This window comes from Macaca thibetana, chromosome 20 (genome assembly GCF_024542745.1).
Source record: "Macaca thibetana thibetana isolate TM-01 chromosome 20, ASM2454274v1, whole genome shotgun sequence".
NCBI classification, from domain to species: Eukaryota; Metazoa; Chordata; class Mammalia; order Primates; family Cercopithecidae; genus Macaca; species Macaca thibetana.
This window is the reverse complement of record NC_065597.1, coordinates 71,051,794-71,079,498: the sequence shown is the minus strand read 5'-3', so window position 1 is coordinate 71,079,498 and position 27,705 is coordinate 71,051,794. Positions and strand designations below refer to the sequence as shown.

The window sequence follows — 27,705 nt, the reverse complement described above, 5'->3', positions numbered from 1 at the left end:
AAAAGCATAAATAAGGCCAGGTTTGATGTCTCCTGTAATCCCAGCGCTTTGGGAGGCTGAGGTGGGAGGATCCTTTGAGCCTAGGAGTTCCAGACCAGCCTGAGGCAACATGGTGAGACAGACCCCTGTCTCTGCAAAAAAAAAAAAAAAAAAAAAAGCCAGGTGGGTGGTGTCACCTGCAGTCCCAGCTCCTCCGGAAGCTGAGGCAGGAGGCTTGCTTGAGCCTGGTAGGTTGTGATCTGTGAGCTGTGACCATGCCACTTTATTCCAGCCTGAGTGACAGAGCAAGAGCCTGCCTCAAAAAATAAAAATAAAAATAAATTAAAATAAAGAGGAGGAAACAAGAGACTCCAGCAGAGAAACTAGCCCAAGCCTGCTGGGCTGGGAGGTGGCCTGGTGTGCATGCGGTTCAGAGCCCAGGCTTGGGAATAGACGTTTCCTGGGTTTGAATCCTGATTCTGCCACCTGCTGGTTGGATCAGTTCCCTACGGTTGCTGCGGCCAATCACTGTCAGGGGTTCTGGAGGTGGGAATTCTGAAATCAAGGTGTCATAGACTGTGTTCCACCTGAAGGCTCTAGAGGAGCCTCCTCGCCTCTCCCAGCTTCTGGTGGCTCAAGGTGTCCCTTGGCTTTGGAGCAACTTGGATAGAGGCTGGGGCCATTATTCTAAGTGAAGCAACTCAAGAGTGGAAAGCAAAGACTGCACGTTCTCACTTGTAAGTGAGCTAAGCCATGGGTATGCAAAGACAGACAGAGCGGGATAATGGACACAGGAGACTCTGGATAATAGAGAGAGGGGGAAGGATAGAAAACTACATATTGGAACCAGGCACAGTGGCTCACACCTGTAATCCCAGCAGTTTGGGAGGCTGAGGCAGGCAAATCATTTGAGGTCAGGAGTTCGAGACCAGCCTGGCCAACATGGTGAAACCCCGTCTCTACTAAAAATACAAAAATTAGCCAGGCATGGTGTTGGGTGCCAGTGACCCCAACTACTCAGGAGGCTGAGGTGGGATAATCTCTTTTTTTGTTCTTTTTTTTTTTTTTTTTTTTTTTTTTGAGACGGAGTCTCACTCTGTCGCCCAGGCTGGAGTGCAGTGGTGCGATCTTGGCTCACTGCAAGCTCCGCCTCCCAGGTTCATGCCATTCTCCTGCCTCAGCCTCCCAAGTAGCTGGGACTACAGGTGCCTGCCACCATGTCCGGCTAAATTTTTGTTTTTTTTTTTTCGGTAGAGACGGGGTTTCACTGTGTTAGCCAGGGTGATCTTGATCTCCTGATCTCGTGATCCACCCACCTCAGACTCCCAAAGTGCTGGGATTACAGGCGTGAGCCACCGTGCTGGGCCAAGTGGGAGGATCTCTTGAACCCTGGAGGCGGAGGTTGCAATGAGCCGAGATGGTGCCACTGCACTCCAGCCTGGGTGACAGCCTGTAAAAAACAAACAAACAAACAAAAAAACAAGTTAAAGATACCCATTCACTTCTGTTGACACCCCAGTGGCCACACTAAGCCATAAGGGAGGCTGTGAAATGGAGTCTTGATTCGGGGCAGCTGGGTTCCAGCTGAAAGTCCAGAGTTCTGTTCGTAAGCGTGAGAGGGAGACGCGACAGGAAGAGAGAAATAGAAGCCTGTTTGCAGCTTTGCAGGAACCATGGCCCGACCCTCTGGGGAGCAGCTGCTGCTCCTATTACAGGGGGGATCTAGTAATTGGAGAGAGGGTGGAATTCATGGGGGCAGTTGGTTCTTTGTGGAGTTGTGAGGATGGGACATGAGGTTTTCCCCTAACACTTGGGCACAGTGTATGAGGCTATGATAAGTTGATAGTAGACTGGAATTCCTGCTGGGACCCCAGGACAGATCAGAAGTGATGAACATGCCTTAAACATCCAGGGAGTGAAATTGTCCACATTGGTTTGGGTCCAACTCCCCGTGGAGGAAAGTTCCTATGACACCACCTCTAAGGGGACAGCTTGTCCCAAGTCGCATGTTCCTTCCCTTCTCATCTGGGCACCTGGAGCCCTTGAGCCCGCGTCTTCTAACGCCCACGCCCACCTGCCTGCTGTCCGTACGGCCCACTGTGCCTCCCCAGCACATGGCAATGGTAGAGGTGGGAGGTTGGTATTTTACCCTCAAGGCTCTCTAGGATGGCAGACATGCCTGTGCTTCTGTTCTTAGACTCTCCAGGCTCAAATCAAAAGACTGGAAATGAACAAGGTGAATAAGAGCACGATGGAGGAGGAGCTGAGAGAAGTGAGTGAGCAGAGGGTCCTCTGCCTTGCCTACTCCCCTACCCAGGGAAACGGAGCCATCCAGGCGAAGCACACCAGACAGCCTTCCAGAATTTCCCTCCCTCTTTGTTCATATTGAAAACAGGAGTCGCCGGGCGCGGTGGCTCAAGCCTGTAATCCCAGCACTTTGGGAGGCCGAGATGGGCGGATCACAAGGTCAGGAGATCGAGACCATCCTGGCTAACCCGGTGAAACCCCGTCTCTACTAAAAAATACAAAAAACTAGCCGGGCGAGGTGGCGGGCGCCTGTAGTCCCAGCTACTCTGGAGGCTGAGGCAGGAGAATGGCGTGAACCCGGGAGGCGGAGCTTGCAGTGAGCTGAGATCCGGCCACTGCACTCCAGCCTGGGCGACAGAGCGAGACTCCGTCTCAAAAAAAAAAAAAAAAAAAAAAAAAAAAAAAGAAAACAGGAGTCAGCTGGGAGTGGTGGCTCATGCCTGTAATCCCAGCAATTTGGGAGGCCAAGGCAGGTGGATCACCTGAGGTCAGGAGTTCGAGACCACCCTGGCCAACATGATGAAACTCCGTCTCTACTAAAAATACAAAAAATCAGCCAGGCAGGGTGGCAGGTAACTGTAATCCCAGCTACTTGGGAGGCTGAGGCAGCAGAATCGCTTGAACCTGGGAGGTAGAGGTTGCAGTGAACCGAGATTGTGCCATTGCACTCCAGCCTGGGTGACGAGCAAAAACTCAGTCTGAAAAAAAAAAAAGAAAGAAAGAAAAGAAAAGAAAAAAGAGTCACATCAACTCCCATTTTCAGCAATTGAGGATTATTAACACTTCTATGTGAACTTGAAAATCATACATCAGCTGTGCACAGGGTGGCTCATTCCTGTAATCCCAGCACTTTGGGAGGCCAAGATGATAGGATCACTTGAGGCCGAGAGTTTGAGAACAGCCTGGGAAACATAGCAAAATCACAACTCTACAAAAAAAATTTAAAAATTAGCCTGGCATGGTGGAACATACCTATAGTCCCAGCCACTCAGGAGGCTGAGGTGGAAGGATCCCTTGAGCCCGGGAGGTGGAGGCTGCAATGAGCTATGATTGTGCCACTGCACTCCAGCCTGGGCAACCTTGAGCAAGATCCTGTCTCAAAAACAATAATAATAATAATCATAATCATAATCATACATCAACTTCCCTGTTATAGGAAAACCTTGGCTTTGATCTCAAGATCGTGTTTGAATCCACATAGACCCCAGGGTTGCATTTAAGCCAAGGATAAAAGTCCAGAGTTCTAAACTAGAAGCACCAGACCCAAGGGGTGTGATGTCTCCCAGCTTTGCCTTCCTCCATCCCAGCAGCCTCACCTCCCTGAACTCCCTGTCTCCCTAGAAAGCCGACAGGAGCGCCCTGGCAGGCAAGGCAAGCCGAGCTGACCTGGAGTCTGTGGCCTTGGGGATGAACGAGATGATTCAGGGCATGCTCTTCAAGGTCACGATCCATGAGGACAAGTGGAAGAAGGCTGTGGAGGAGCTCAGCAAGGATGTGAACACGAAGGTGAGTGTCCCTGTGTTGATTTTCACTTTCTTCCTAACAAATTAACCCAGAAATTAGCAACTGCAAACAACAAACGTTTTCAGTTTAGGAGGAGCAAGAATTTGGGAGTGACCCAGCAGGTTAGCTGGGTGGCTCAGGGTCTCCCATGAAATTGCAGTCAAGATGTCATCCAGGGCTGGTCTCATCTGAAGGCTCGAATGAGGCTGGACGAGCCAATTCAAAGGAAATTCCCTCATGTGGCTGTTAGTAACACTCTTCAGTTCCTCATCCCATGGACTCTGCCTTAGGGCCACTTGAGTGGCCTCATGACATGGCAGCTGGCATCCCCCAGAGCAAATGATCCAAGAGGGGAAGTAAGAAGCTGCAATGTATTTATACACACACACACACACACACACATATACAGGGCCTTACTCTGGGCACCTTCCCCATACATAATCAATACATGAATTGATCCCCATTTCACAGAGGAGAACACTGAGCCTCAGAGAGGTTATTATACTTCCCTCAGGAAATGCTGCTGCTCATGGTGGAGCTGGGACTCAAACCCAGAGCTGCCTGATTCTAAACCTAATTTAACCTCTTTGGGTCAGTCCAGCCACCTCAGTTGCAAGAACCATGTAGCACTCTCGTTGGACCGACTGTTCCAGTCTACGACACTATACTAATTGAGGAAAGGGCTATGGCTCCTCTAGACATTTCCCTAGGGTCTGGCACATCACTGGCAGTCAGTAAATGATGAATGAATAAATGAATGACTGTCACGGACCCTCAGAGACTCCCCTCCTCCACCCCACATCCCTGCGCTTACCCAGGAGAGAGGCATAGTTAGGCTCCAGGATGGTCGCCAGCCATACCTCTTGGTATTCACATGGTTGTGTAGCCCCCTCCCACGTTGAATGGGACCAGCTTGTGTAACCAACAGGATATTAGAGAGATGATGGAGGGTAACCGCCTTCCATCATAAAAGACATTGCAGCCAGGTGTGGTGGCTCACGCCTGTAATCCCAGTACTTTGGGAGGCCAAAGCAGGCAGATCGCTTGAGCCCAGGAGTTCAAGACCAGCCTGGGCAACATAGTGAAACTCTGTCCTCCCCGCCAAAAAAACAAAAAGCCAGGTGTGGTGGCACACACCTGCAGTTCCAACTACTCAGGAGGCTGAGGTGAGAGAATACCTGAGCCTGGGAGGTTGAGACGGCAGTGAACCAAAATCGTGCCACTGCACTCCAGCCTGGGCAACAGGAGCACCCTGGCAGGCACTCAGAGTGAAACCCTATCTCAGAAAAAAAGGTGGGGGCTCAAAACAACCAAAAGCAACACATGAAGAGATTGTACTTGTTTCCTGGTTTAATTGAAGCAAGTCTACAAATGGGCTGGAGATGACATCCAAGTCAGGAATTGTTGCTAATTGTATTAAACATAATCGTATTGTGGTTATAGAATAAAATGTTATCACACTCAAATATTTATTAGGGAAATGTCACCATTTCTGTAACTAAAAAAAAAAAAAAAAAAATACTCCAGCCGCTAGGCACAGTGGCTCAACGCCTGTAATCCCGGCACTTTGGGAGGCTGAGACAGGTGGATCACGAGGTCAGAAGATTGAAACCATCCTGGCTAACGAAATACAACAAAAATTAGCCAGGCGTGGTGGCGGGTACCTGTAGTCCCAGCTACTCAGGAGGCTGGGGCAGGAGAATGGAGTGAACCCTGGAGGCAGAGCTTGTAGTGAGCCAAGATCGCGCCACTGCACTCCAGTGTAGGCAACAGAGTGAGACTCCATCTCAAAAAAAAATACTCCATCAGGTGGCACAGTGGCTCACACCTGTAATCCCAACACTTTGGGAGGTTGAGATGGGAGGATCACTTGAGCCCAGGGGTTCCAGACCAGTGCTGGCAACATAGCAAGACTGTATCTCTGCTTTAAAAAAATATTTTTTGCCAGGCACAGTGGCTTACACCTGTAATCCCAACACTTTGAGAGGCATAGGTGGGTAGATCACTTGAGATCAGGAGTTCGAGACCAGCCTGACGAACATAGTGAAACACTGTCTCTACTAAAAATACAGATTAGCTGGATATGGTAGTGGGTGCCTGTAATCCCAGCTACTCGGGAGACTGAGGCAGGATAATCACTTGAACCCAGGAGGTGGAGGCTGCAGTGAGCTGAGATCGCACCATTGCACTCCGGCCTGGGCAACAGGAGTGAAACTCCATCTCAAAAATAAATAAATAAAATAAAAGTAAATAAATAAGTCCGGGTGCAGTGGCTCACACCTGTAATCTCAGCACTTTGGGAGGCTGAGGCGGGCAGATCATGAAGTCAGGAGTTCGAGACCAGCCTCGCCAATATGGTGAAACCCCGTCTCTACTAAAAATACAAAAATTAGGCTGGGTGTGGTGTCTCACGTCTGTAATCCCAGCACTTTGGGAGGCTGAAGTGGGCGGATCACCTGAGGTCAGGAGTTCGAGACCAGCCTGGCTAACATGGTGAAACCCCGTTTCTACTAAAAGTAAAACAAACAAACAAACAAATTAGCTGGGTGTGGGAGCACGTGCCTGTAATCCCAGCTACTTGAGAGGCTGAGACAGGAGAATTGCTTGAACCCGGGAGGCGGAGGTTGCAGTAAGCCGAGATCGCACCATTGCACTCCAGCCTGGGCAACAAGAGCAAAACTCCCTCTCAAAAAAAAGAAAAAAAGGCCGGACACGGTGGCTCACACCTATAATCCCAGCACTTTGGGAGGCTGAGGCGGGCAGATCATGAGGTCAGGAGATTGAGACCATCGTGGCTAACACAGTGAAACCCCGTCTCTCCTAAAAAATTAGCTGGGCGTGGTGGCAGGTTCCTATAGTCCCAGCTACTTGGGAGGCTGAGGCAGGAGAATGGCATGAACCTGGGAGGTGGAGCTAGCAGTGAGCCAAGATCGTGCCACTGCACTCCAGCCTGGGCAACAGAGTGAGACTCCATCTCAAAAAAAAAAAAAAAAAAAAAAAGCCAGGCATGGTGGCATGTGCCTGTAGTCCCAGCTACTTGGGAGGCTGAGGCAGAAGAATTGCTTGAACCCGGAGGCAGAGGTTGCAGTGAGCAGAGATCGCACCACTGCACTCCAGCCTGGGCGATAGAGAGGGATTCCATCTCAAAAATAAATAAATAACATTAAAAATAAATAAATATGATTGATTATGATGGTCTCACAGCTCTGTAAATATACTAAATGCCATAAACCTGCCCACTTTACATACAGACCCTCAATAAACGTGTGTTGAGTGTGTGAATGTCAGGTGCAGCGGAACCATTGTGAGAAAGGTTTCTCAGACCTCCCTGCCTGCAGTTGAGCTTGGTTTGATTTGGCCTTTGGAGACAGTAGCTGATGGTGTTTTTTGCTTTGGCTGCCAGGAAGCTCACCTTGCAGCTCCTCTCTACCAATAGCATCTAGTAGGGGTTGAGCCTCATCGAAGCTGTGTCATTTTCCCTTTCCTGGACTCCCTCACTAGTTTAGTTGAATTTTGTTACACCCTGTAACTCCCCAGGTTGCTGCAACCCCTCTTCTGGAAGGAGACTGGGTGTGAACTCATGACTCTTCTTTCTTTTCTTCACCTTGGCTGTTGGCAGCTAGTCCACAGTGATCTGGATCCATTGAAGAAAGAAATGGAAGAGGTCTGGAAAATAGTCCGGAAGCTGCTGATTGAGGGCTTAAGATTGGATCCTGACAGTGCTGCCGGCTTTAGAAGGTGAGTGCCCGCCCAAGCCCCTCCTGGTAGGAATCTTGCTGCCCAGGCTGTGGGGGACACACCCTGGAAGCTCTGGGAGGAAAGATTCCAGACCTGTGGATGGGGGACAGGGGCTTGGCTGTGGCTGACAGCACCGAGGAGGAGGGAAGCTTTGTCCTGAGCTGGCAGAGGTGATCCAGCCCTATTCCCGCCAATGGGGAAACCAAGGCTCAGAGAGGGAAGGGGACCTGGGCAGATCCAGGACCCCGACCCCCACCCAGACAGTGCCCCAGGCAGAGGGACCCAATATTAATGAGGCTCCTGTCCTCAGACCACCCCTCACACAGCTTTAAAGGCCATCCCTTGTGTTTGGGGCGGCAGAGAAACCACAAGGGTGGTTGGAGACTGCAGGACCTGTGGGGCTGAGCTGGGCTGGGCACTCGTGGGAGGGGTTCAGCCCTGGGGCCCGGGCTGGCTGCAGCCTCCTGCACATGGCCTGGGCCCAGCAGGGGCAGCGGCTGAGGACCATGTGCCTTTCAGGAAGCTGTTCGAGCACGTGAAGTGCATCTCTTGTGACCGGCCCGTGGAGATGATGACTGGCCCGTGAGTACCGCCGCCCAGGGTGCCCTGGCCCTAAGGGCTTGTGGGGCCCGTGGATGTTTTCTCCATGCCCCTCTATGTGCACTGTTCCATGCGCGCTGTGTGTCTACACATCCATATACAGCGTTTTCCAGCCATCGAGTCCATACACGTCCACGTGCACCATTCTGTATGCACCAGTTGTCTACACATCCACATACACTGTTCTGCACCATCAAGTCCATACACATCCATTTACACTCTTCTGTATGTGCCATGTGTATCCACATTCATATACAGGGTTCCCCAGCCTTCAAGATACACATGTCCACATACACTGTTCTACAGCCATCAAAAATATACAAATATGTGGCCTTGTGTGATGGTGCCTGCCTATAGTCCCAGCTACTCAGGAGGCTGAGATGGGAGGATGGCTTGAACCCGGGAGTGTGAGGTTGTAGTGAGCTAGGATTGTGCCACTGCTCTCCAGCCTGGGTGACAGTGAGACCTCATATCAAAAAAAAAAAAAAAAAAAAAAAAAAAAAAAAAGCCATGTTGCCAAGGCTACTCTCAAACTCCTGACCTCGAGTGATCTGCCCACCTCAGCCTCCCAAAGTGCTGGCATTATAGGTATATGCTACCGCACCTAGCCTGGTTTTTACTTTTGGAAATAGAACAATTGTTTTTTGTGTCTTACTGTGATGATCAGAGCTCCTGAGATGCCTCTCGGGGGGGCCTCTTCTACTTCTATGCTGTGGACGCTTCTGGCATTTGAGGGTGGCGACCTGAGCCTGCACCTCCTTCCTCCTACTGGGAAGGCTTCCTGGAAGGGTGGGAGCTGAGCCCTCTGCTGGCCTGGCACGCCTCCCACAGCCCCTGCTGCACCCTTGTCCTCCAACAGACATCTGATCACCATCCGCAAAGCCCACCTGCTGTCCCGGCTGCGGCCAGCCAGCGCCAACAGCTACGAGTACTTGCAGCGGCAACACATGAGGTGAGCAGGGTAGGCGCCCCGCATGGAGGCCGCTCTGGGGCCTGGGAACCCTGTTCCTGCAGAGACACATCCTCCAGGCCCAGGGACCTAAGATTGTCCTGGACATGGCCAGCCCTTCGCAAGACAGGCACTCTGAGAGGTGACTGGGGCGGCAGACAGGCCCACGAGATGATGGCGGACGGAGGAACTGACATATTTACTGCGCATCTATTGTGGGCCAAAAACTGTTAGAGGGTTTCTTATTTAAATCTCACAACCTCCTGTGAGCTAGGGTTCCTATGCCCATGTCCCTGTCTCTTGGCGGAGGAAATCGGTGATGATGGGGGACCCTCAGCCGCTGCTGTGCCCGGCAGGCACTATGCGAAGAGCGCCTTATTGAGTCCTCACAGCTGCCCTCTAAGATGTATCCTGGTGCCATCCCATGTCACAGCTGAAGAAACTGAGGCTCAGAGAACTGCAATGACCTGCCCAAGGTCACTGCTAGCAAGTGGCAGGGCTGATGTCCAAACCCTCAGGTTTCCACTGCACCCAGCTGGCTCCCTAGGTCCCAGCCCCACCCCTCAACCTCCTGACATCCCACGGCTCTATGGACCTCCCCAGCCTGCAACCCTGCTGTGGGGACATCTGGCCAGGTGGGGGAGGAACTGGTGAATAGTCACCACAGCCATGGGAGGGGAGGGACCTGGGGGCCTGCGCTGACTCTGCCACCCTCCCTCCCTGGCTCCTTGAGATCAAGAAATTAGAAGGACACGCTCTTCGGGCCAGGGGTCCAAAGGGAAATGGCTGGGTCTGGGGAAATGCAGGTCTCAGTTTGATTCCTCTGCCCCACTGTGTGCATCTGTATCCATCCAGGCCCCATGCCTGCCTGGCTGTGCCAGCTAAACACAAACTGAAACATACGCTGGTCTTCCCTCGGTGCTGGCCAGGCCCTTGGGCCCATCCTGGGCTCTGGGGTGCAGGGTCTCCAGGTCGCTGCTGACCCACTGCCCTGCCACAGGGAACAGCAGCGGCTGCAGCGCCAGGACCTCAGTATCCAGGAGGATTATCAGCAGGACTGGGGTGACGGCCCCCAAAACGCCGCCAGCCTCAAGTGCAAGTCCTGCAACCTGTCGACGCTCTATCCCTATGGGGATCCCCACATGATCGACTATGACAGCGTGAGTCTGGCTGGGGCCTCCTTCCCGGAGGGTGGACGTCAGCGCACCCCAGCCCCAAGTGTGGGACCAGGCCCCGAGCGGTGGGCGACCCCAGCAGAGGCTGCACTCTGTCTTCTGGGCTTCTGTGTGCACCAAAGTTCAGGGGAGGCTGGGTCGGGGGCTCCCTAACCTAGGACCTGGGCCATCCAACAGGCTGAGGTGGACATCCTGGGCGTGGATGGGATCCTGTACAAAGGCCGCATGAACAGCCAGAGGGGGCCTCAGCCCTCAGTCATTGCAAAGGAGTTGGCAGGTGAGGGGCATCGGGCTCCTAGGGCACCCTTGCCTGGGCTCCTGGTTCTGCTGGGCAAGGTGAGAGGGTGCAGGTGGGGCCCAGAGCCAGCACTCTCCCTGACCGGGGAGTCCTCACACAATCAGTCACAAAAATTAGGTCACAGCAGGCCCCCAGGAGACTCGGTCTTTGCAATGGGGGAGGGAGACTGCAAGAGCGAGGATCTGCTGCTGCTGAGATCAACAGCTGACCAGAGGGAGGGCCATGGCCACAGGACCATGGCCTGTGACGAAGAACCATGGGCTAGGAAGGGTGCTAGGTGGGTGCCAAGGGATGCCAGTCCACGGAGAGGGGACTGGACAGCTGCCCTGAAGCCCTTGAAGAGGGACTAAGACTTAGCTGGATGAAGGAGTCAGGTTAGAGGAGAGTGGTCGTGTGGCAGGAACGGTGTGTGTAAAGGCCCTGTGGTGGGTGGAAGCCAGGCACAGGCAGGAGCTCAGGACGCCAAGTCTCCCTGGAGGGCGGAGACTGGGGTGGGGCAGTGGGGTGACAAGAAGGAGACTTGGGCCAGACCCCAGAGGCTGTCTGTTAATATCACAGGCAAGGGTTGGGTCAGTGGGAGACCCAGACATGTGCACATCTGGAATCAGTCGATGTGGTTGCTGCAGTGCTGAGGCCCGGCTCTGGCCGGCTCCTGCTGGGACCCCAAGACTCTGGAGTCCATCACTGGGTTCGAGTCCATCACTGGGTTCTCTACACAACCCTCGAAGGCTCTTCCCCCTTGGGGATGAGGAGTTCTAAATTTTGCCCCTGGGTGGGAGCCACACACCACCCCATAAGGAGTGGTCCTGGAGCCACAAGATGGCCGGGGCCTGAACTCCACCCGCAGAAATTCTGAGGTTTTTTGTTGTTTGTTTGTTCGTTCGTTCGTTTTGAGGCAGAATCTCGCTCTGTTGCCCAGGCTGGAGTGCAGTGGTGCGATCTCGGTTGACTGCAACCTCCACCTCCTGGGTTCAAGCGATTCTCCTGCCTCAGCCTCCTGAGTAGCTGGGACTACAGGTGTGCGCCACCATGCCCAACTAAATTTTTGTATTTTTAGTAGAGATGGGGTTTCACCATGTTTGGCCTCAAGTGATCCACCTGCCTCAGCCTCCCAGAGTGCAAGGATTACAGGCATGAGCCTCTGTGCCTGGCCCTCCAGCAGAAATTCTTTCTCGCCACCGCTGTGCCTTCATTGACTCAAAGACTAAACACCAGACATGGAAGAAAGGAAAGGGGGACTGTTTCATCAGCGTGCTGGGCAAAGGAGGAGGCACCCTGCATTCGCCTTCTGGGGCTGCCAAGACAAATTACCACAAGGAGGGTGGCTTAAAACAGCTGAAGTTCCTTCATTCCTGACCCATGCGGCACGCCATCCCATTGACCGGGCACGGTGGCTCACGCCTGTAATCCCAGCACTTTGGAGGCCGAGGCAGGTGGATCATGAGGTCAGGAGATCGAGACCATCCTGGCTAACATGGTGAAACCCCATCTCTACTAAAAATACAAAAAAAAAATAGCTGGGTGTGGTGGCAGGCACCTGTAGTCCCAGCTACTGGGGAGGCTGAGGCAGAAGAATGGCATGAGCCCGGGAGGCAGAGGTTGTAGTAAGCCGAGATCGTGCCACTGCGCTCCAGCCTGGGCGACAGAGTGAGACTCCGTCTCAAAAAAAAAAAAAAAAAAAGACAACAACAGCTGAAGTTCCAGCCTGGGCAACAACAAATTAGCTGGGCAGGGTGGTGTGTGTCTGTAGTCCCAGCTTCTCAGGAGGCTGAAGTAGGAGGATTGCTTGAGCTCAGGAATTTGAGGCTGCAGTGAGCCATGATCTCACCACTGTACTCCAGCCTGGGCGACACAGCCAGACCCTGTCAAAAAAAAAAAAAAAAAGGCCGGGCGCGGTGGCTCAAGCCTGTAATCCCAGCACTTTGGGAGGCCGAGACGGGCGGATCACTAGGTCAGGAGATCGAGACCATCCTGGCTAACAGGGTGAAACCCCGTCTCTACTAAAAAATACAAAAAGCTAGCCGGGCGACATGGCGGGCGCCTGTAGTCCCAGCTACTCGGGAGGCTGAGGCAGGAGAATGGCGTAAACCCGGGAGGCGGAGCTTGCAGTGAGCTGAGATCCGGCCACTGCACTCCAGCCCGGGGACAGAGCGAGACTCCGTCTCAAAAAAAAAAAAAAAAAAAAAAGAATAGAACAAAGCCAAACGACAACAACAACAACAAAATACAGCCAGAGTTGATCCTCCCACTGTCCTGGAGGCTGGAAATGCTAAATCAAGGGGTCAGCAGGGCTGCACTCCCTCCCTGGCTCTTCAGCTTCTGGGGCCGCTGGCACTCCCTGGCACTCCGCTGTCCCCATGTGGGCTTCTCTTCTGTGTGTCCTCTCCTCTGTCCCCATAAGGACATTTGTCTTTGGATTTGTGCCCGACCTAACCCAGGATGATCTCATCCCAAGATCCTTAACCTAATTATACCTGCAAAGACCCTTTCTCCAAATAACGTCACATTCACAGCTTCTAGGAGATGTCTGTTTTTGGGGAGCACCATTCAACACACCCTGTTTCCAAGCGAGCCAGACACCATCTCAAACCCTGCATTCTCCCTGATGGGATGTGGCTCGTCTTGGAGAGGACTGGCCGTTCCAGCCCCTGCCCCCTGCCTGGTATCTGCTGGGAGGGCTCAGGCTGGGCGTCAGGGATCACCAGGCAGGATCACAACAGTGGCTAATATTTAATATTTAATGAACCACGACTTCATGCCAGGCCCTGCCCCACCTCCTTCACCCTCCAACAACCTGGCAAGGAGTTTCACAAATGACCAGCTGAGGGCTGCTTGCTGGAGGGCCAGGGCAGATGGAGTCCACATCTGATGCACCCAGTCCTGTCCCCACTCATCCACTGACCTCCCCAAGGACTGTCACCCTAGAGGGAGGGGCTTTCCACCTTGGCTTATTCATTCCCAAGACCCACACAGCAAGCCAGGACTGGAATCATGATGGCGTCAACTGCTTTATGTTTGTTTTTTTTGAGACGGAGTTTCACTCTTGTTGCCAAGGCTGGAGTGCAGTGGGGCAATCTCAGTTCACTGCCATCTCAACCTCTGGGGCTGAAGAAATCTTCCCACTTCAGCCTCCCAAATGGCTGGAACTACAGGCGTGCACCACTACACTTGGATACTTTTTGTATTTTTAGTAGAGACGGGGTTTTGCCATGTTGGCCAGGCTGGTCTCAAACGTCTGGCCTCAAGTGACCCACCTGTCTTGGCCTCCCAAAGTGCTGGGATTACAGCACTTTGTGAACCACTGCGCCCGGCCTCATGTAACTTATTGACTACCATATATTATATTGAAATTGTGACAGATTTATACCATGTTAAAGCTGAAAAGTGGTAAGTGTGAAACCATCGTAAATCAGGGACGTTCTGTAGTAGAAATCAGTTGGAAACCTGTCTGTGGCCAGATCTTGATCAGTTTGTTGTTGTCACTCATTTATTTCCCCAAAAGAACTTTCTAACTCAAAACAGACTCAAAGCCAGGTACAGTGGCTCACACCTGTAATCCCAGCACTTTGGGAAGCTGAAGCCGGAGGATCACTTGAGTCCAGAAGTTCGAGACCAACCTGGGCAACATGGTAAAACCCCGCCTTTACAAAAAATACAAAAATTAGCGGGGTGGCCGGGCGCGGTGGCTCAAGCCTGTAATCCCAGCACTTTGGGAGGCCGAGACGGGCGGATCACAAGGTCAGGAGATCGAGACCAGCCTGGCTAATATGGTGAAACCCCGTCTCTACTAAAAAATACAAAAAACTAGCCGGGTGAGGTGGCGGGCACCTGTAGTCCCAGCTACTCGGGAGGCTGAGGCAGGAGAATGGCGTAGACCCGGGAGGCGGAGCTTGCAGTGAGCTGAGATGCGGCCACTGCACTCCAGCCTGGGCGACAGAGCGAGACTCCGTCTCAAAAAAAAAAAAAAAAAAAAAAAAAAAAAATTAGCGGGGCGTGGTGAGGCACCCTGTGGTCCCAGGTACTTGGGGGACTGGACTGAGGCTGGAGGATCACTTGAGCCCAGGAGGTTCCGGCTGCAGTGAGCCATGATTGCGCCACTGCACTGCAGCCTAGGCAAAAGAATGAGACTTGGTCTCAAACAAAAAAGAAAGAAAAAAGAAAAGAAATGTCCAGAATAGAAAAATCTATAGACAGAAGGAAAATTGGTGATTTCCAGGGGCTAGGGTTTAAAGGGAGAGTGACTGCTTAACGGGGACAGGGCCCCTTTTGGGGTGATGGAAATGTTTCAGAACAAGGTCACGGTGGTGGTGTGCAATGCTGTGTGTGTCCTAAATGCCTCTGAATTATGCATTTAAACTGGTTAATTTTACTTCATGTGGATTTTACTTCGAATAATGAAAAAAAAAAAAAGATGAAGAACAGGAAGATGCGGGTGGGGGCATTTGCATGCTCTGGCCCCCAGCGGGACAGTTAAACCATAAATAGCCCTGCCCACATTTCACCTGTGTCTTACTGTGCTGGAGTCACGTTGCACTCCTCCCTGGCCTTGAGTTTCTTTCAAAGAGGCTCCTTTTCTATCTTAGCCTTAAGACACTCTCGACTCAAGAAGGCAAGGAAGGCTGGGCACAATGGTTCACGCCTGTAATTTCACCACTTTGGGAGGTTAGGGTGGGAGGATAGCTTGAGCCCAGGAGTTCAGACTAGCCTGGGCAACATAGTGAGACCTCCTCCCTAAGAAACATTTAAAAAATTAACCCGGAGTGGTGGCGCACACCTGTAGTCCCAGCTCCTTGGGAGGCTGAGATAGGAGGATTGCTTGAGCCCAGGAGTTCAAGGCTGCGTAAGCTCCAGCCTGGGCGACAGGGCAAGACACTGCCTCAAGAAAAAATAAAAGAGGGCAAGGAGGGAGGAACATTGTCTTATAAAGGAATGGACCAGGAGGTTTGGGAAATGGGGCTGGTCCCACAGAGGGAGAAGCCTGGCTGGTGCTGGGATCGGCCTGACACAGGCCCAGGGGTGGATGCCACCCACACCTGTCTCTTCTTTTCTGCTAAGCTGTGAAGGCTCCGTGTCCCCCGTCACAAAGCCTGTATGACCGTGTGCACTCCAGCGCCCTGTTGGGTGCCATCTGCCCCCGTGAGTACCTGGCTCCCAGCCCCAGCCCAGCTGTGATTCTGGAAGAGTCTCCAGTCCCTCCTCATCTCATCCCATCCCCCACACCCTGCCTGGGCTCTCCTGTCCACCTCCTCCACCTCCTGCCTGCTTTGCCTGCCCATGGCGCTTCAGAGATGCTTCCTGGACCCGGTGCCATCCCCGGGGCCCAGGCCAGGCATCTGTCCCTAGCGTCCACCCAGCTGCAGGGGTGGGGACAAGGGAGCTGAGGTTAGAAGGAACTGAGCTCCTCTGGTTCAAATCACCATGTAGCAGGCATCTGAGGGTACTTTACAGTTTACAAGGCAGTTTCTCCCTTATCTCATCTGAACCTCATCCCGACTGCTGTGAGATAGGCACTGTTTGCCCATTTCCCAGAGGAGGGAGCGGAGGCTCGGTCACCTGAGCTGTGGCCCAAGGTCACAGAGCTAGTGAGCTGGAAGCTGAGCCCAGAACCGTGGACTCCAAGCTCCATGTTCTTTCCCAGGGGCTCTGCTCCACTTAAGCAAATATTTCTGGTCTCATTTATATTGGGTCACCCACCCAGGACATTTAGGGTGCCCAGGGCCCAGGCGAGGTATGGCGCCCAGCTGGCCATGCCCTGTACAGCACTTCTAGTCCTGGGCTTCTCTTCTCCCTAGTGGGGATGGCCCTATCAGGCTAGTGTCTCCCAGGAAGGTTCTTGGCACACATCTGGGGTTTCTTCTGCTCCTCCCAGCCCTGTGCCCCAGCAACAGTGCCCACTCAGCTGCCTCAGGCCCTCATCTGACGATGCCAGCTCGGCCACCTTCCCTGCCAACTCTGCCGCTGCTGCCACCGCTGATTCCACCCCTGAGGGACCCCCAGCAGGCCCCAGGGTCCACCAGGCTCTCAAGAGCTCCACACATTGAGTCCCGAGTCAGCAGGAAGCCCCCAGAGGAGCCCGCCAACCCGTGAGCCCCACCCCGCTGCGTCCCCCACCACCAAGTCCCCTCCACATCTGAGGCTGAGACCCATGCGCCCCCCACCCCCACCAAGTCCCCTCCACGTCCGAGGCTGAGACCCATGTGCCCTCCCCCCTGCACCAGGTCCCCTCCACATCCCCAGCTGAGACCCAGGGCCCTGAGCCTTGCCCAGAAAGGGTGCTGGGGCCCTGGATAGAGGGGAGGGGTCTGTGTAGGGGACCCCCATGTTGACCCAGTGGCTGTTTTATCCTGTGCATATAAATACAAACAGCATAGTGCACGTTCTCATTCTACATTGTCATATAAACACAGCTGTCTAGAGTGAATTTTCCAACAAGCCAATTTAATTCCTTGATCCATTTTCAATGCAACACCAAGTGGTTTTAAAAACACTTTTCCGGCCGGGCGCGGTGGCTCAAGCCTGTAATCCCAGCACTTTGGGAGGCCGAGACGGGCAGATCACGAGGTCAGGAGATCGAGACCGTCCTGGCTAACACGGTGAAACCCCGTCTCTATTAAGAAATACAAAAAACTAGCCGGGCGAGGTGGCGGGCGCCTGTAGTCCCAGCTACTCGGGAGGCTGAGGCCGGAGAATGGCGTAAACCCGGGAGGCGGAGCTTGCAGTGAGCTGAGATGCGGCCACTGCACTCCAGCCTGGGTGACAGAGCGAGACTCCGTCTCAAAAAAAAAAAAAAAAACACTTTTCCAGCTGGGCGCGGTGGCTCACACCTGTAATCTTAACACTTTGGGAGACCGAGGTGGGCAGATCACCTGAGGTCAGGAGTTTGAGACCAGCCTGGCCAACATGGTGAAACCCCATCTCTACTAAAAATACAAAAATTAGCTGGGCGTGGTGGTGGGTGCCTGTAATTTCAGCCACTTGGGGGGCTGAGACAGGAGAATCGCTTGAATCCGGGAGGTGGAGGTTGCGGTGAGCCAAGATAGCGCCACTACACTCCAGCCTGGGCAACAAAGAGCGCAACTCCGTCTCAAAAAACAAAACAAAACAAAACACTTTTCCTTTTTATTTGCTGGAATGATTTCATTAGAATCACTTCCAATTACAGCTCCTGCCACTGTGCATTTCATTTGGGGGTCATTATTTTAAGACCAATTTCCCCACGGGAACCAGACTGGGCTGTGTGCATCCTTTTTATTTCATGTTATTTCTACCAGTAACTGGTTATTAATTTTTTCAAAACAAAATCTGATTGTTTATATTTGCCTCTTGGCTGATCCATGAGGAGGCTGGTGCAGCGCCTGTGGGATATTCTGGGATGGCCGTCCCATCCAGGGCTAGGTGCCACTTGCCTGTTTCAAGTCTTTCTGGTTCCCGTGCTTGCCACCAATGCGTTTGGTGGAAAAAGAGCCAACTGTGGGGTCACACCATGTTGCTGCAGCAATTGAGGGATTGGCCTTGGCACGCAGAGCAGAGGGCTCCCCCCAGGCTCCCCTCCCCACGATGCTTCTGGCCTTATTTCTTCCCCTTCTGACAGTTTGCCTGTCTCTCCATTCAACTTCCTCCCGTTCAATCCTGCTCCCTCTTCCCTTTCTCGCCCCTAACGCTGTCCCGTTTTGCTCTCTCCTGTACTATTGACGGTTCTATCCTATCTCAGAGACGAAAACAATGTCCCTGTGCAGGGGTGAAGCCTGACCCCCCGCCATGGTCTCCAGTGTCCACTTGATCCCTGGGGTGGCACTGGGGAGGGGCTGGTGGGGAGCTGCCAGGAGGGAGGTGGAGGGGCTCCCCGTTCACTCCCCATTGGCTGTCTAGGAGGGGACTTGGGGCTCCAGGCTCTCCCTGGCCCCGGTGGCCATCAGATTCTGGGGACACTGCATGCCTACTTTGTTCCTACTGTCCTCATGGTCCCTGGCCCAGCTCACTGCGACCTGCAACCACCCTGGCTGTTCTTTTCTTTCTCCAAAGACTGTGTCCAAATGAGGCCAAGCCCCTCCTGACCCGGGTGACACCTGTCCAAGCTGCCTTGGGGATGCTGTCTGGTGCAGCCCTGGCCCCCACCCGACTCCTATACCACAGATGAGTATTTTAGGCCATTTCTGCCCAGAACAAAATCTTCCACTTTTCTGATCGCAGATGAGGGGACTGGCGGGGTACCTTCTGTTTAGGGAGGTGGGACTTGCTGGTCCCTCCTTTGGCCACCACCCGAGGCTCAGCCCGTGGGCAGGAGAGAAGGTACCCAGGGTCACAGAGCAAGAGGCCCCAGCTTGCTGGCCCCCACCAGGAGGCTGAACCTGCTGGGTCCTGTGACTTCCACCCTCCCACTGCAGGGAGGCACCCGCTCTGCTGAGCTGGGAGGGGAGGGCTCCTGGGGGACACCAGGCCAGGCCACCTTGACACATGGCACCCAGGGAATCCCCGGGTCCTGCAAAGCCGGGCCCCACTCTCCGTAGTGCCCCTCACTGCCTGTCCCCACTGGACCCCTCCAGAGCACCCTCCCAGCCCCTTTCTTGGGTGTACAGGCCAGGGCTGGAGTGGGTTTCTGCAGCCCAGCAGGTGAGGATCGAGGCCTGGGGGCATCTCCTCTGCATCCTCACAGGCCACCTAGGGGCTTGGGAAGGTGGGGACCCCGGCCCCACAGCAGGCCCATGGGGAGCAGGCCCAGAAGAAGGCAGTGCCCAAGGGAGGGTGTGGGGCAGGCTGGCCTTGGCCTGGTCCCAGGTGGGAGCTGCAGGCAGAATCTCCCCAACCCACACTAGTGCAGAGGGGTAGGGCTTGCAGCCTTGGAAGCTTGCGCTGCTCCCTGGGCTGCAGTTGTGGCTTGGTTGGGCATAGTGGCTCACACCTGTAATACCAGCACTTCTGGAGGCAGAGGCTGGAGGACTGCTTGAATCCAGGAGTTCCAGACCACCAGGGCAACAGTGAGACCCAGTCTCTACAAAAAAATAAATAGCCCTGCGTGGTAGAGCATGTGTGTGGCCCCAGCTACTTGGGAGGCTGAGGCAGGAGGATCACTTGAGCCCAGGAGGTCAAGGCTGCAGTGAGCTATGATTGCACCACTGCACTCCAGCCTGGGTGACAGAGTGAGACCCTGTCTCAGAAAAAACAACATGGCTGGGCGTGGTGGCTCCTGCCTGTAATCCCAGCACTTTGGGAGGCTGAGGTGGGCAGATCACCTGAGGTCAGGAGTTCGAGACTAGTCTGGGCCAATATGCTGAAACCCCGTCTCTACTAAAAATACAAAAAATTAGTTGGGCGTGGGGGCACACACCTGTAATCCCAGCTACTAGGGAGGTTGAGGCAAGAGAATCTCTTGAACCCAGGAAGTGGAGGTTGCAGCGAGCTGAGATCACGCCATTGCACTCCAGCCTGGGCGACAAGAGCGAGACTCGGTCTCAAAAAAAAAAAAAAAAAAAAGATGAATTGGTCATGTGGGGAGGGGAGACCGGGGAGGGAGGGACACGGGGCTCTGTGAATGGGGTGGGCAGGAAGGGGAAGGAGGTTCCCACCTTAGGTGCTGCTAGAATAGAGGAGATGCTATGTGGTGACCACCTCACACTGCCAGGCCCAGCCCAGCCCAGCCCAGCGCTGCCCCGCCCCGCCCCACCCGCCCAGCGCTGCAAGTGAAAGGTCATTGAACGTGTTCTCCCTTTCAAGGATCGTAAACTCATTGACACTAAGGGATAAACAACGGATGCCGGCACGTGTGTGTTGGAAAAGGTACCCGCTGCGAGTACCCGAAGATGGACCGCCCAGGGTGGAAGTTCAGGCACCAGACGGGAGGGCCTGGTGTGCAGCGACTTCTTAGGCATGCGGGAATGAACACATGCTCCCTTTAGCCCCCCACACCCACTGTCCTGGCTGGCTTGACTTCTGACTCTCCATGGATGCGCAAGCTCTAGGCAGAGACCTTTCACACACGCAACCGGCACAGAAGGGTTTGTCTCCTCTGCCTCCCTCACCTTGCTTATGGCTCCACTGGGATGAGGGCAAAAGGAATCCATCAGGATCGTGGCTTTGCAATTCCCCAGGAGATGAGAGATGACCCCGGGAAGCAGAGCAGAATTTCGCCAGCAGGCTCCCCGGTGCCTGGTGCTGTGCCACTGACAAGTCGTTGGTCATCCTGGAAGGGGCCCCCAACTCCTGCCCTCCCCGGAAGGACTCAGCAGCCTCTCACCTCCAAAACAGCTGTGTTCTTTTAAGGCTCTGTTGAAATCCATCCGTTGCCCAAATATGAGCAGTGCTCAAAAACCCAGACAACTTTCCAAACACAGGAATTAGAAGTACGCTTGTGTCAAAAGATCTCCATTCTGGACAACCTAGGTCTCCCCTATTCGGGGAGGAAGATCTGAGTCAAAGGACTCATCTGTCCTGTGCCAGGAACTGCTGTGAAAGCCCCTCAGAGACCTCCAGGGCCACAGCAGCCCCACCCACCCCCGCAGCCAGTCTCGGAGACAGCCTGGTTGCCTGTGGCTGGCCGCAGGGTGTTCTCAGAGAACCCTGGCCGGACCGCTGCAAAGACCCTGGGGACACTCGGCAGCCCCTGGTGAGTCCCCCTCGACCGAGAGCATCTCTTGCAGAACAAGCTGTCTCTCTTCACAGCCCTTTCCAGCGGGAGCCCCGCCCACCGCTGTTCATCCCACCCCACTGGACAGGGCATTTACTGCTGAAGCTCCCCATGGTGAAAAGACAGACGCCCTTCAGGGATTCCAGCCGATTCTCATAGGAGTCGGACTCGCGCATGGCTGTGGTGGCGTGGGGCAGGCTGGCAAGGGCAGGCCAGGCCGTGTCCCCAGTGCCATGGTCAGTTTCAGCCGGTTATGGCCTTAAGGGAATTTGCACCAAATCTTCCAGTTCCCAAGATAAGTGGGAAGTGAGGCTTTTCCCATAAACCCTCCTGATTTTATTTATTTATTATTTTTTTCTTGAGACAGAGTTTTGCTCGTTGCCCAGGCTGGAGTGCAATGGTGTCATCTCGGCTCACTGCAACCTCCACCTCCTGGGTTCAAGCGATTCTCCTGCCTCAGCCTCCTGAGTATCTGGGATTACAGGCGCACACCACCACACCCAGCTAAGTTGTTGTCTTTAGTAGAAACGGGGTTTCACTCTGTTGGTAGGGCTGATCTTGATCTCCTGACCTCAAGTGGTGCACCCGCCTCGGCCTCCCAAAGGGCTGGGATTACAGGCGTGAGCCACTGTGTTCGGCCTCCCGTTGGTTTTGCTTTCAATTTTCCAGGCTTAGGGAAGTCATGGGAGGCTCCAGGTTCTTTGTGTCACATTCAAGATCTGGGGTATGTGGCGATTTCGTAGGTCCACCTCTGGCTCCCCTAGTTAGTCCTAGCCCACGTGCGCAGCCCCCTTCCCTTTGTAAGATGCCCCTGTGACCAGGGGCTCCAAGCACACCTGGTAGGGCCTCTGCATCTGCACTGCCTGCACTGCCAGCCCCAGGACCAGCCCCGCCCTCCTCAAGGCTCCCAGACTGCTCCCTGCTGGGAGTGGTTCCCACCTGGCCTGGGGCACTTATTAAAAATCAGATTCGGGACTGGGAGAAGTGGCTCACGCCTGTAATCCCAGCACTTTCGGAGGCCAAGCCAAGAGGATCACTTGAGGCCAGGAGTTCAAGAGTAGCCAGGGCAACACAGCAAGACCCCATCTTGAAAAAGAAAAAAAAATTTTTTTTTTAATTAGCCAGGTGTGGTGGTGCACCCCTGTAGTCCCAGCTACTTGGGAGGCTGAGGTGGGAGGATCACCTGAGCCCAGGATTTCTAGGCTGTGGTGAGCTATGATTGCGTCACTGCAATCAGAGGAAGGGGAACAGAGCAAAACCCTATCTTTAAAAAACAAATCAGATTCTGTGACCCTCCTCCAGAACAACTGCCTTAAGGGAGAAGCTGGGAACGTGGGTGTTCAACAAGCACCCAGGGGACCCTTGTGCTCTGGAAGTCTGGGGATCGAGTCTGCAGGCTCCCACTCCCTATGTGGGGGGCATGACTAGACGGCCACATCAGAAACCTGGGAGCTGTTTTCTTTTTTTTTGAGACGGAGTCTTGCTCTGTTGCCCAGGCTGGGGTGCAGTTGGCCGGATCTCAGCTCACTGCAAGCTCCGCCTCCTGGGTTTACGCCATTCTCCTGCCTCAGCCTCCTGAGTACCTGGGACTACACGCGCCCGCCACCTCACCCAGCTAGTTTTTTGTATTTAGTAGAGATGGGGTTTCACCGTGTTAGCCAGGATGGTCTCGATCTCCAGACCTCGTGATCCACCCATCTCGGCCTCCCAAAGTGCTGGGATTACAGGCTTGAGCCACCGCGGCCGGCCAATTTTTTTTTTCTTTTTAAGATCGAGTCTTGCTCTGTTGCCAGGCTGGAGTGCAGTGGTGTGATCTCGGCTCACTGCAACCTCCACCTCCCGGGTTCAAGCGATTCTCCTGCCTTAGCCTCCCGAGTAGCTGGGACTACAGGCGCGTGCCACCATGCCCAGCTATTTGTTTGTATTTTAGTAGAGACAGTGGTTTCACCATGTTGGCCAGGATGGTCTCGATCTCCTGACCTCGTGAGCTGCCCGCTGCGGCCTCCCAAAGTGCTGGGATTGCAGGCGTGAGCCACCGTGCCCAGCCTGTTTTATTTTCAGTAATAGCCTTGAGGTATAACTGACACACCAGAACATTCACTTTTCTAAAGCATGCCATTGAGTGGTTTTTGGTACAGTCACATATCAATCACCATCATCTACCCAGGGAACTTCCACGATTGTATGTCAGGGCCTCGCCCCAGAGTCTGATGGCATGAGGCCCAGGAACCTGTGGTTTGCCAGTTTTATTTTACCTGCTGTGCAGCCAGGTATGAGAACCACAGAACTAGCACAGAAGCACTCCACGGGGGCCCTGGTGGCCTGTAGGAGACATGAGCACTGCCTGCAAACACTTCTGATTGTCCTAATCAAGGGGCTGCCCTTGGATTCAGTGGGGAGGGCTCAGGGATACTGCTCAGCACCACTGCAGGGACAGTGACACAGCCCTCAACATCAACAGTGACCACACTCAAAAAACCGGCCCTGCAGGAACCTCAAGTGTCTCCCGCCCTTAATGTGACCACTTGAGACCCCCAGGCCCAGCCCACAGTGGCCCCCAGAAACAGCAATGAGGGTGATGGGACAGTCTCCCCAGTATTAGTGACGTTGTAGTATAGGAATGCTTATTAAACTTGAATGTCTATCTGGAACCAGGGGCTCCTGTTAGATCAGATTCCGATTCGGGGAGTCTGGGCTGCAGCCTCACTCTAACAAGCTCCTGGGTGATGCTGGGGTTGGACCTTGCGTTGAATAGTGAGGGTGTGGTTCACTACAGGCTGCCCCAGGGCTCATGGTGTTTAATAAACGGAACTCCCCGCTGGGCACGGTGGCTCACGCCTGTAATCTCAGCACTCTGGGAGGCCAAGGCAGGTGGATCACCTGAGGTCAGGAGTTCAAGACCAGCCTGGCCAACATAGTGAAACCCCGTGTCTACTAAAAATACAAAAACTAGCCAGGCATGGTGGAGGGTGCCTGTAGTCCCACCCACCCGGGAGGCTGAGGCAGGAGAATCACTTGAATCTAGGGGGCAGAGGTTTCAGTGAGCTGAGATGGCGCCACTGCACTCCAGCCTGGGCGACTGAGCAAGACTCCGTCTCAAAAATCACAAACAAAAACACAGCATTCCTGAGCCTCACGCTGTGCAGAGTCCTGGACTGCGCTGCCTCATGCGTGGCGGACACGTGCAGCTACCTCGGCATGTGAGAGGTGGGAGAGTCCAGGGGCACTCACCCCATACTGCAGATTACCCCAAAACACCTCTCTCTGCAAAGCATTTTTCCCAGCACTGCAAGGCGGCTATGGCAGTTTCCTGAGAAGTTTTTTCCACCTCAAAGAATGGAGGAGCTGCAAAGTAAAGACTCAGGAGGCCACAGATGTCCTCCCCTCTCCTCCTGCCACGTTCTCTTCCTCCCCTGCTACCCAGGCACCCCAGGCAGATGAAGGGGGCTGGCTGGCCAGGGCCACCCGTCCTGTGGGTTCCGAGAGGCCATTACCAAGGCAGATTCCCGGGAGGACCTGTTCCTGGGAAGCAAGCGCGGCTCAAGTGGAGGTCACAGCAGCCAGTCGCCAGTGCCAGTGAGCAGCTATTCCAGGTGGGCTCTGTCAACACAGCCTCTGCAGGTTCCAACCGGGCGGAGATGAAGCCAGGCACTGGTGTGGCAAAAGCACCGAGGCACGCTTCCTGAGAGGCACAGTCACATCCCTGGGAATCAGGAAGGGTCAATGGGGAGTGCTGGACACCAGGGGAGCAGGGGACTTTCAGAAAGAGAAGACAGTCTTCCACCCAGGCGGCAGGGCCTCCGCAAGGGGCTGGTGCTATCTTAGACGGAGTGAGTGTTGCCCGTGAGGAGCTGTGAGCTGAGTCCCGTGGGGGTGTTGCAGAGGCCCCAGTCTCCCTTCTGCCCCACGTCCAGGCCCACTCTTGGGGGCAGTGAGGCTGAGGGGGCATCCTCCCAAAGCTGCTCCAGCTCATCTCAGGCAGCCTCAGGTTGCCAGTCTCCTAAGTGACCCAACATCTGCGCTCCCTTTGTTGGCAGCACTCTGCCCCATCCTTGTCCCCTGCCTTGTCCTCTGCCCCTTGCAATCTTCCCTGGCTCTGTCTGCCCTCTGCCCAGAGACCCTGCCCTACCCAGTGTGTGCTGGAGGCCGGGCTCAGAGGGTCCAGCCCGTGCCTAGCCACTAGAGCCGGGGACCGAGAAAGGTCCTGAGATGAAATCCAGGGTGACAGAAGGTAGGTGTGAGCCCTGTGAGCTCCTAACCAGGTGCCACGATCTGTCCAGTCAAGCAGGGGCAGGGGTGGGCCGACAGGATGGGGACCCAGGCCAGGAACTGACTTCACGGGAAAAGCCCTGGGTGGGCAGGAAGATTCCAGAGCACGCTGTGGCTGATAAGGGCAACAGGCAGCAGTGTGGAGCCGGGGAGGCTGGGGGTGGCCCTGTCTTCTGGGCGGCGGCCCCCAGAGCTAGCTGGCAGCAAGCCTCCTATACAAGGTAAGACCACAGAGCCTGGCAGTGGTTTGGAATTCGTTCTTCTCTTTTGTTAAAAGGGGGAAAGGAAGTGGATGCGGGTACCCCCAGGCACAGGGGGAGGCATGCAGGCAGCCCCAGCAGGCAGGCGCTGGGAGGCGGTGGGAAGAGTCCTGGAGTTTCCCACAATCCTTTTCTCTGCAAGAAACAGCGACGCTGGCTGACGAGGGGGTGGGGTGGGAGGCAGGGCCCTGGGGAGGGGGCGGCAGGCAGGGGGCTGGGGGCTCACTCTAACATGCAAAGTCCAGCTGCCCCAGGAACTAGGTTGCTTCTGAAGAGCGACATACGTAGAAATACACAGATACGGCCACGCGCACACATGCGGAGAGGCTCTGCATTCCCTAGGGTGGGGGTCGAGGCCTGCCGGCCCCCAAGGAGCTCCAAGCCAGGGATGAGCAATGTCTCCGCCAGGGTGGTCCTCCACGGCACCCCTGGGCTGGGTGGGGCAGGTTCATCTTCGAAGGAAGGCTGCGTGGTCTCTGAAGTTCTGTCCCCGCCAGGCACCCAGGCCGCTCTGAACCACTCCATGTGCCAGGGCCGCTGGGGCCATGACCTTGCGTGTGGGCAGCTGCGTGTTCTGGCACCAGACACGTCCCTGCCTGGCTAGAGTCCGCGCTCTCCCCTCCAGGGCTCCGGGGAACAAGGGGTGCAGACAGAAAAGGGGTGAAGGGGGCCCGCGGAGACGTCCTCTCCCCCGCCCCACGGGGTCCTGGCCTCCGGGAGGGGGGAGGGGCCTCCCTTATCTCTCTGCCTCCATGGCAGGGTGGGCCCTGGGTTCTGAGGTGGCCTGTTGCGGGGCCAGGGGTGGCCAGTCTGAAGCCGGAGAAGGGGGTGCTGGAGTCCACAGGGGCGGCTGTGGCTGGTGGTGCTGTGGTCCCCCCGGGGGCGAGGCCGCCGTGGGCCAGCTGGAGGCCGCAAAGCTGCTGGTGGCGGCATGGGGGAAGTGTGGCGGGGGTGACGTGGCTGTTGCGGCCATCGGGCTGCCGCTGCCACCGCTGTGGAAGCTCTCGGAGGCCTTGAGACGGGAGAACATGGTGAGAGCGTCGGGGAAGTTGGGGGGTGTGGCGGGGGTATTGGCGGGGGTGCACATCTGTGAGGGGAAGAGAGGAGAGATGCGGTGAGCACCCCTTCCTGAAGGGGCCCCCACTGCCTCCCAAGGGGAGATGCGTGGCTGGCCCATTCTCGGAAGGCTCTGTGTCCCTTCCCCAGCTCCCCGAGCCTGTCCGCCGCCCAGGGGTTCCCAGAGGAGAAGGCTTGAGATGAACTGACCCGGTCTCACTCTTGGCAGCCCACGGTGCCTGGGGCCACGAGGCTTTCCCAGCCCACCCCCTTCCATCAGCCACAGCATCTCGGGGGCTATAGGGTGAGGAGCTTCATTGCCCCAAAGGCCGGCGCCCCCCAGGTCTCAAGGGGAGCTGGCAAAGGCAAGATTAAGTGCAAGACCCAGGGAGCCCGGTCTCCTGCTGATCCATCTCCAAAGAGACCGAGCCCCACCTGCACCAGCGCCCTCGCACACCTGGGCCAGGGGCTGCTCACACATCGAACTAGCTAGGCCCCTTCCGTCCAATCCACAACTGGGAACTCCAGGGGACACTTACCATCTGGTGGTGGTGGTGGCTGTAGGGGATGTTGGTCTCCTGGAAAAAGGCGCTGAGGGCTGTCTGCAGGAAGAAAGGCCCCTGCTCACCCTCCAGGCCCTGCCGGCCCTGTCACTGCCCTTGTTCCCAGGCTCCTCTGAGGTTGGGGATGACCTTGGCTGCACCACTGAGTGGGAGGGGTGGGTCGCAGTGCTGAGGCTCAGTGGCTTGCCTGTCACCCCCAACCCTCGCCACTGTCCAAGGAGGAGCCAGGGAACCCTGGGCAGTTGGGGTGAGTGGAGAAGACGCTTCCCCTGCTGCTCGCCACCTGCCTCAGTGCCTAAGGCCTGCAGAGCCCTCCCCCTGCACCAGCTGGCACCAGCACCATGACTGGGGGAGGGCGGGCAGTACCCTCACCCCATCCTGGGGGAA

At 55.1% G+C, this 27,705-nt stretch overlaps 2 protein-coding genes across 16 annotated transcripts in view; one reads left to right on the top strand and one right to left on the bottom strand.

The window, feature by feature from the left end:
- Positions 1-16,925, top strand: part of C20H16orf96 (chromosome 20 C16orf96 homolog) — a 52,288-nt gene extending 35,363 nt beyond the window's left edge. Inside the window, exons 9-17 of one of the 2 annotated variants that reach the window (XM_050774227.1) lie at positions 2,177-2,251; positions 3,628-3,792; positions 7,409-7,527; positions 8,047-8,109; positions 8,987-9,079; positions 10,077-10,236; positions 10,429-10,528; positions 15,605-15,685; positions 16,419-16,925. In XM_050774227.1, coding sequence (XP_050630184.1) covers positions 2,177-2,251; positions 3,628-3,792; positions 7,409-7,527; positions 8,047-8,109; positions 8,987-9,079; positions 10,077-10,236; positions 10,429-10,528; positions 15,605-15,685; positions 16,419-16,636 — 1,074 coding nt within the window. In that variant the 3' untranslated portion in view covers positions 16,637-16,925. The remainder of the gene's footprint in view (positions 1-2,176; positions 2,252-3,627; positions 3,793-7,408; positions 7,528-8,046; positions 8,110-8,986; positions 9,080-10,076; positions 10,237-10,428; positions 10,529-15,604; positions 15,686-16,418) is intronic. The other variant, XM_050774228.1, reaches the window with a different exon arrangement.
- An 8,757-nt stretch (positions 16,926-25,682) lies between these two features.
- The window catches only part of UBALD1 (UBA like domain containing 1), a 178,082-nt gene continuing 176,059 nt past the window's right edge, over positions 25,683-27,705 (bottom strand). For 13 of the 14 annotated variants that reach the window (XM_050774597.1, XM_050774589.1, XM_050774596.1 and 10 more), the window contains exons 3-4: positions 27,295-27,357; positions 25,683-26,786 (exon numbers count right to left, since the gene is read on the bottom strand). In XM_050774597.1, the coding sequence (XP_050630554.1) occupies positions 26,436-26,786; positions 27,295-27,357 (414 nt within the window). In that variant the 3' untranslated portion in view covers positions 25,683-26,435. The remainder of the gene's footprint in view (positions 26,787-27,294; positions 27,358-27,705) is intronic. The other variant, XM_050774600.1, reaches the window with a different exon arrangement.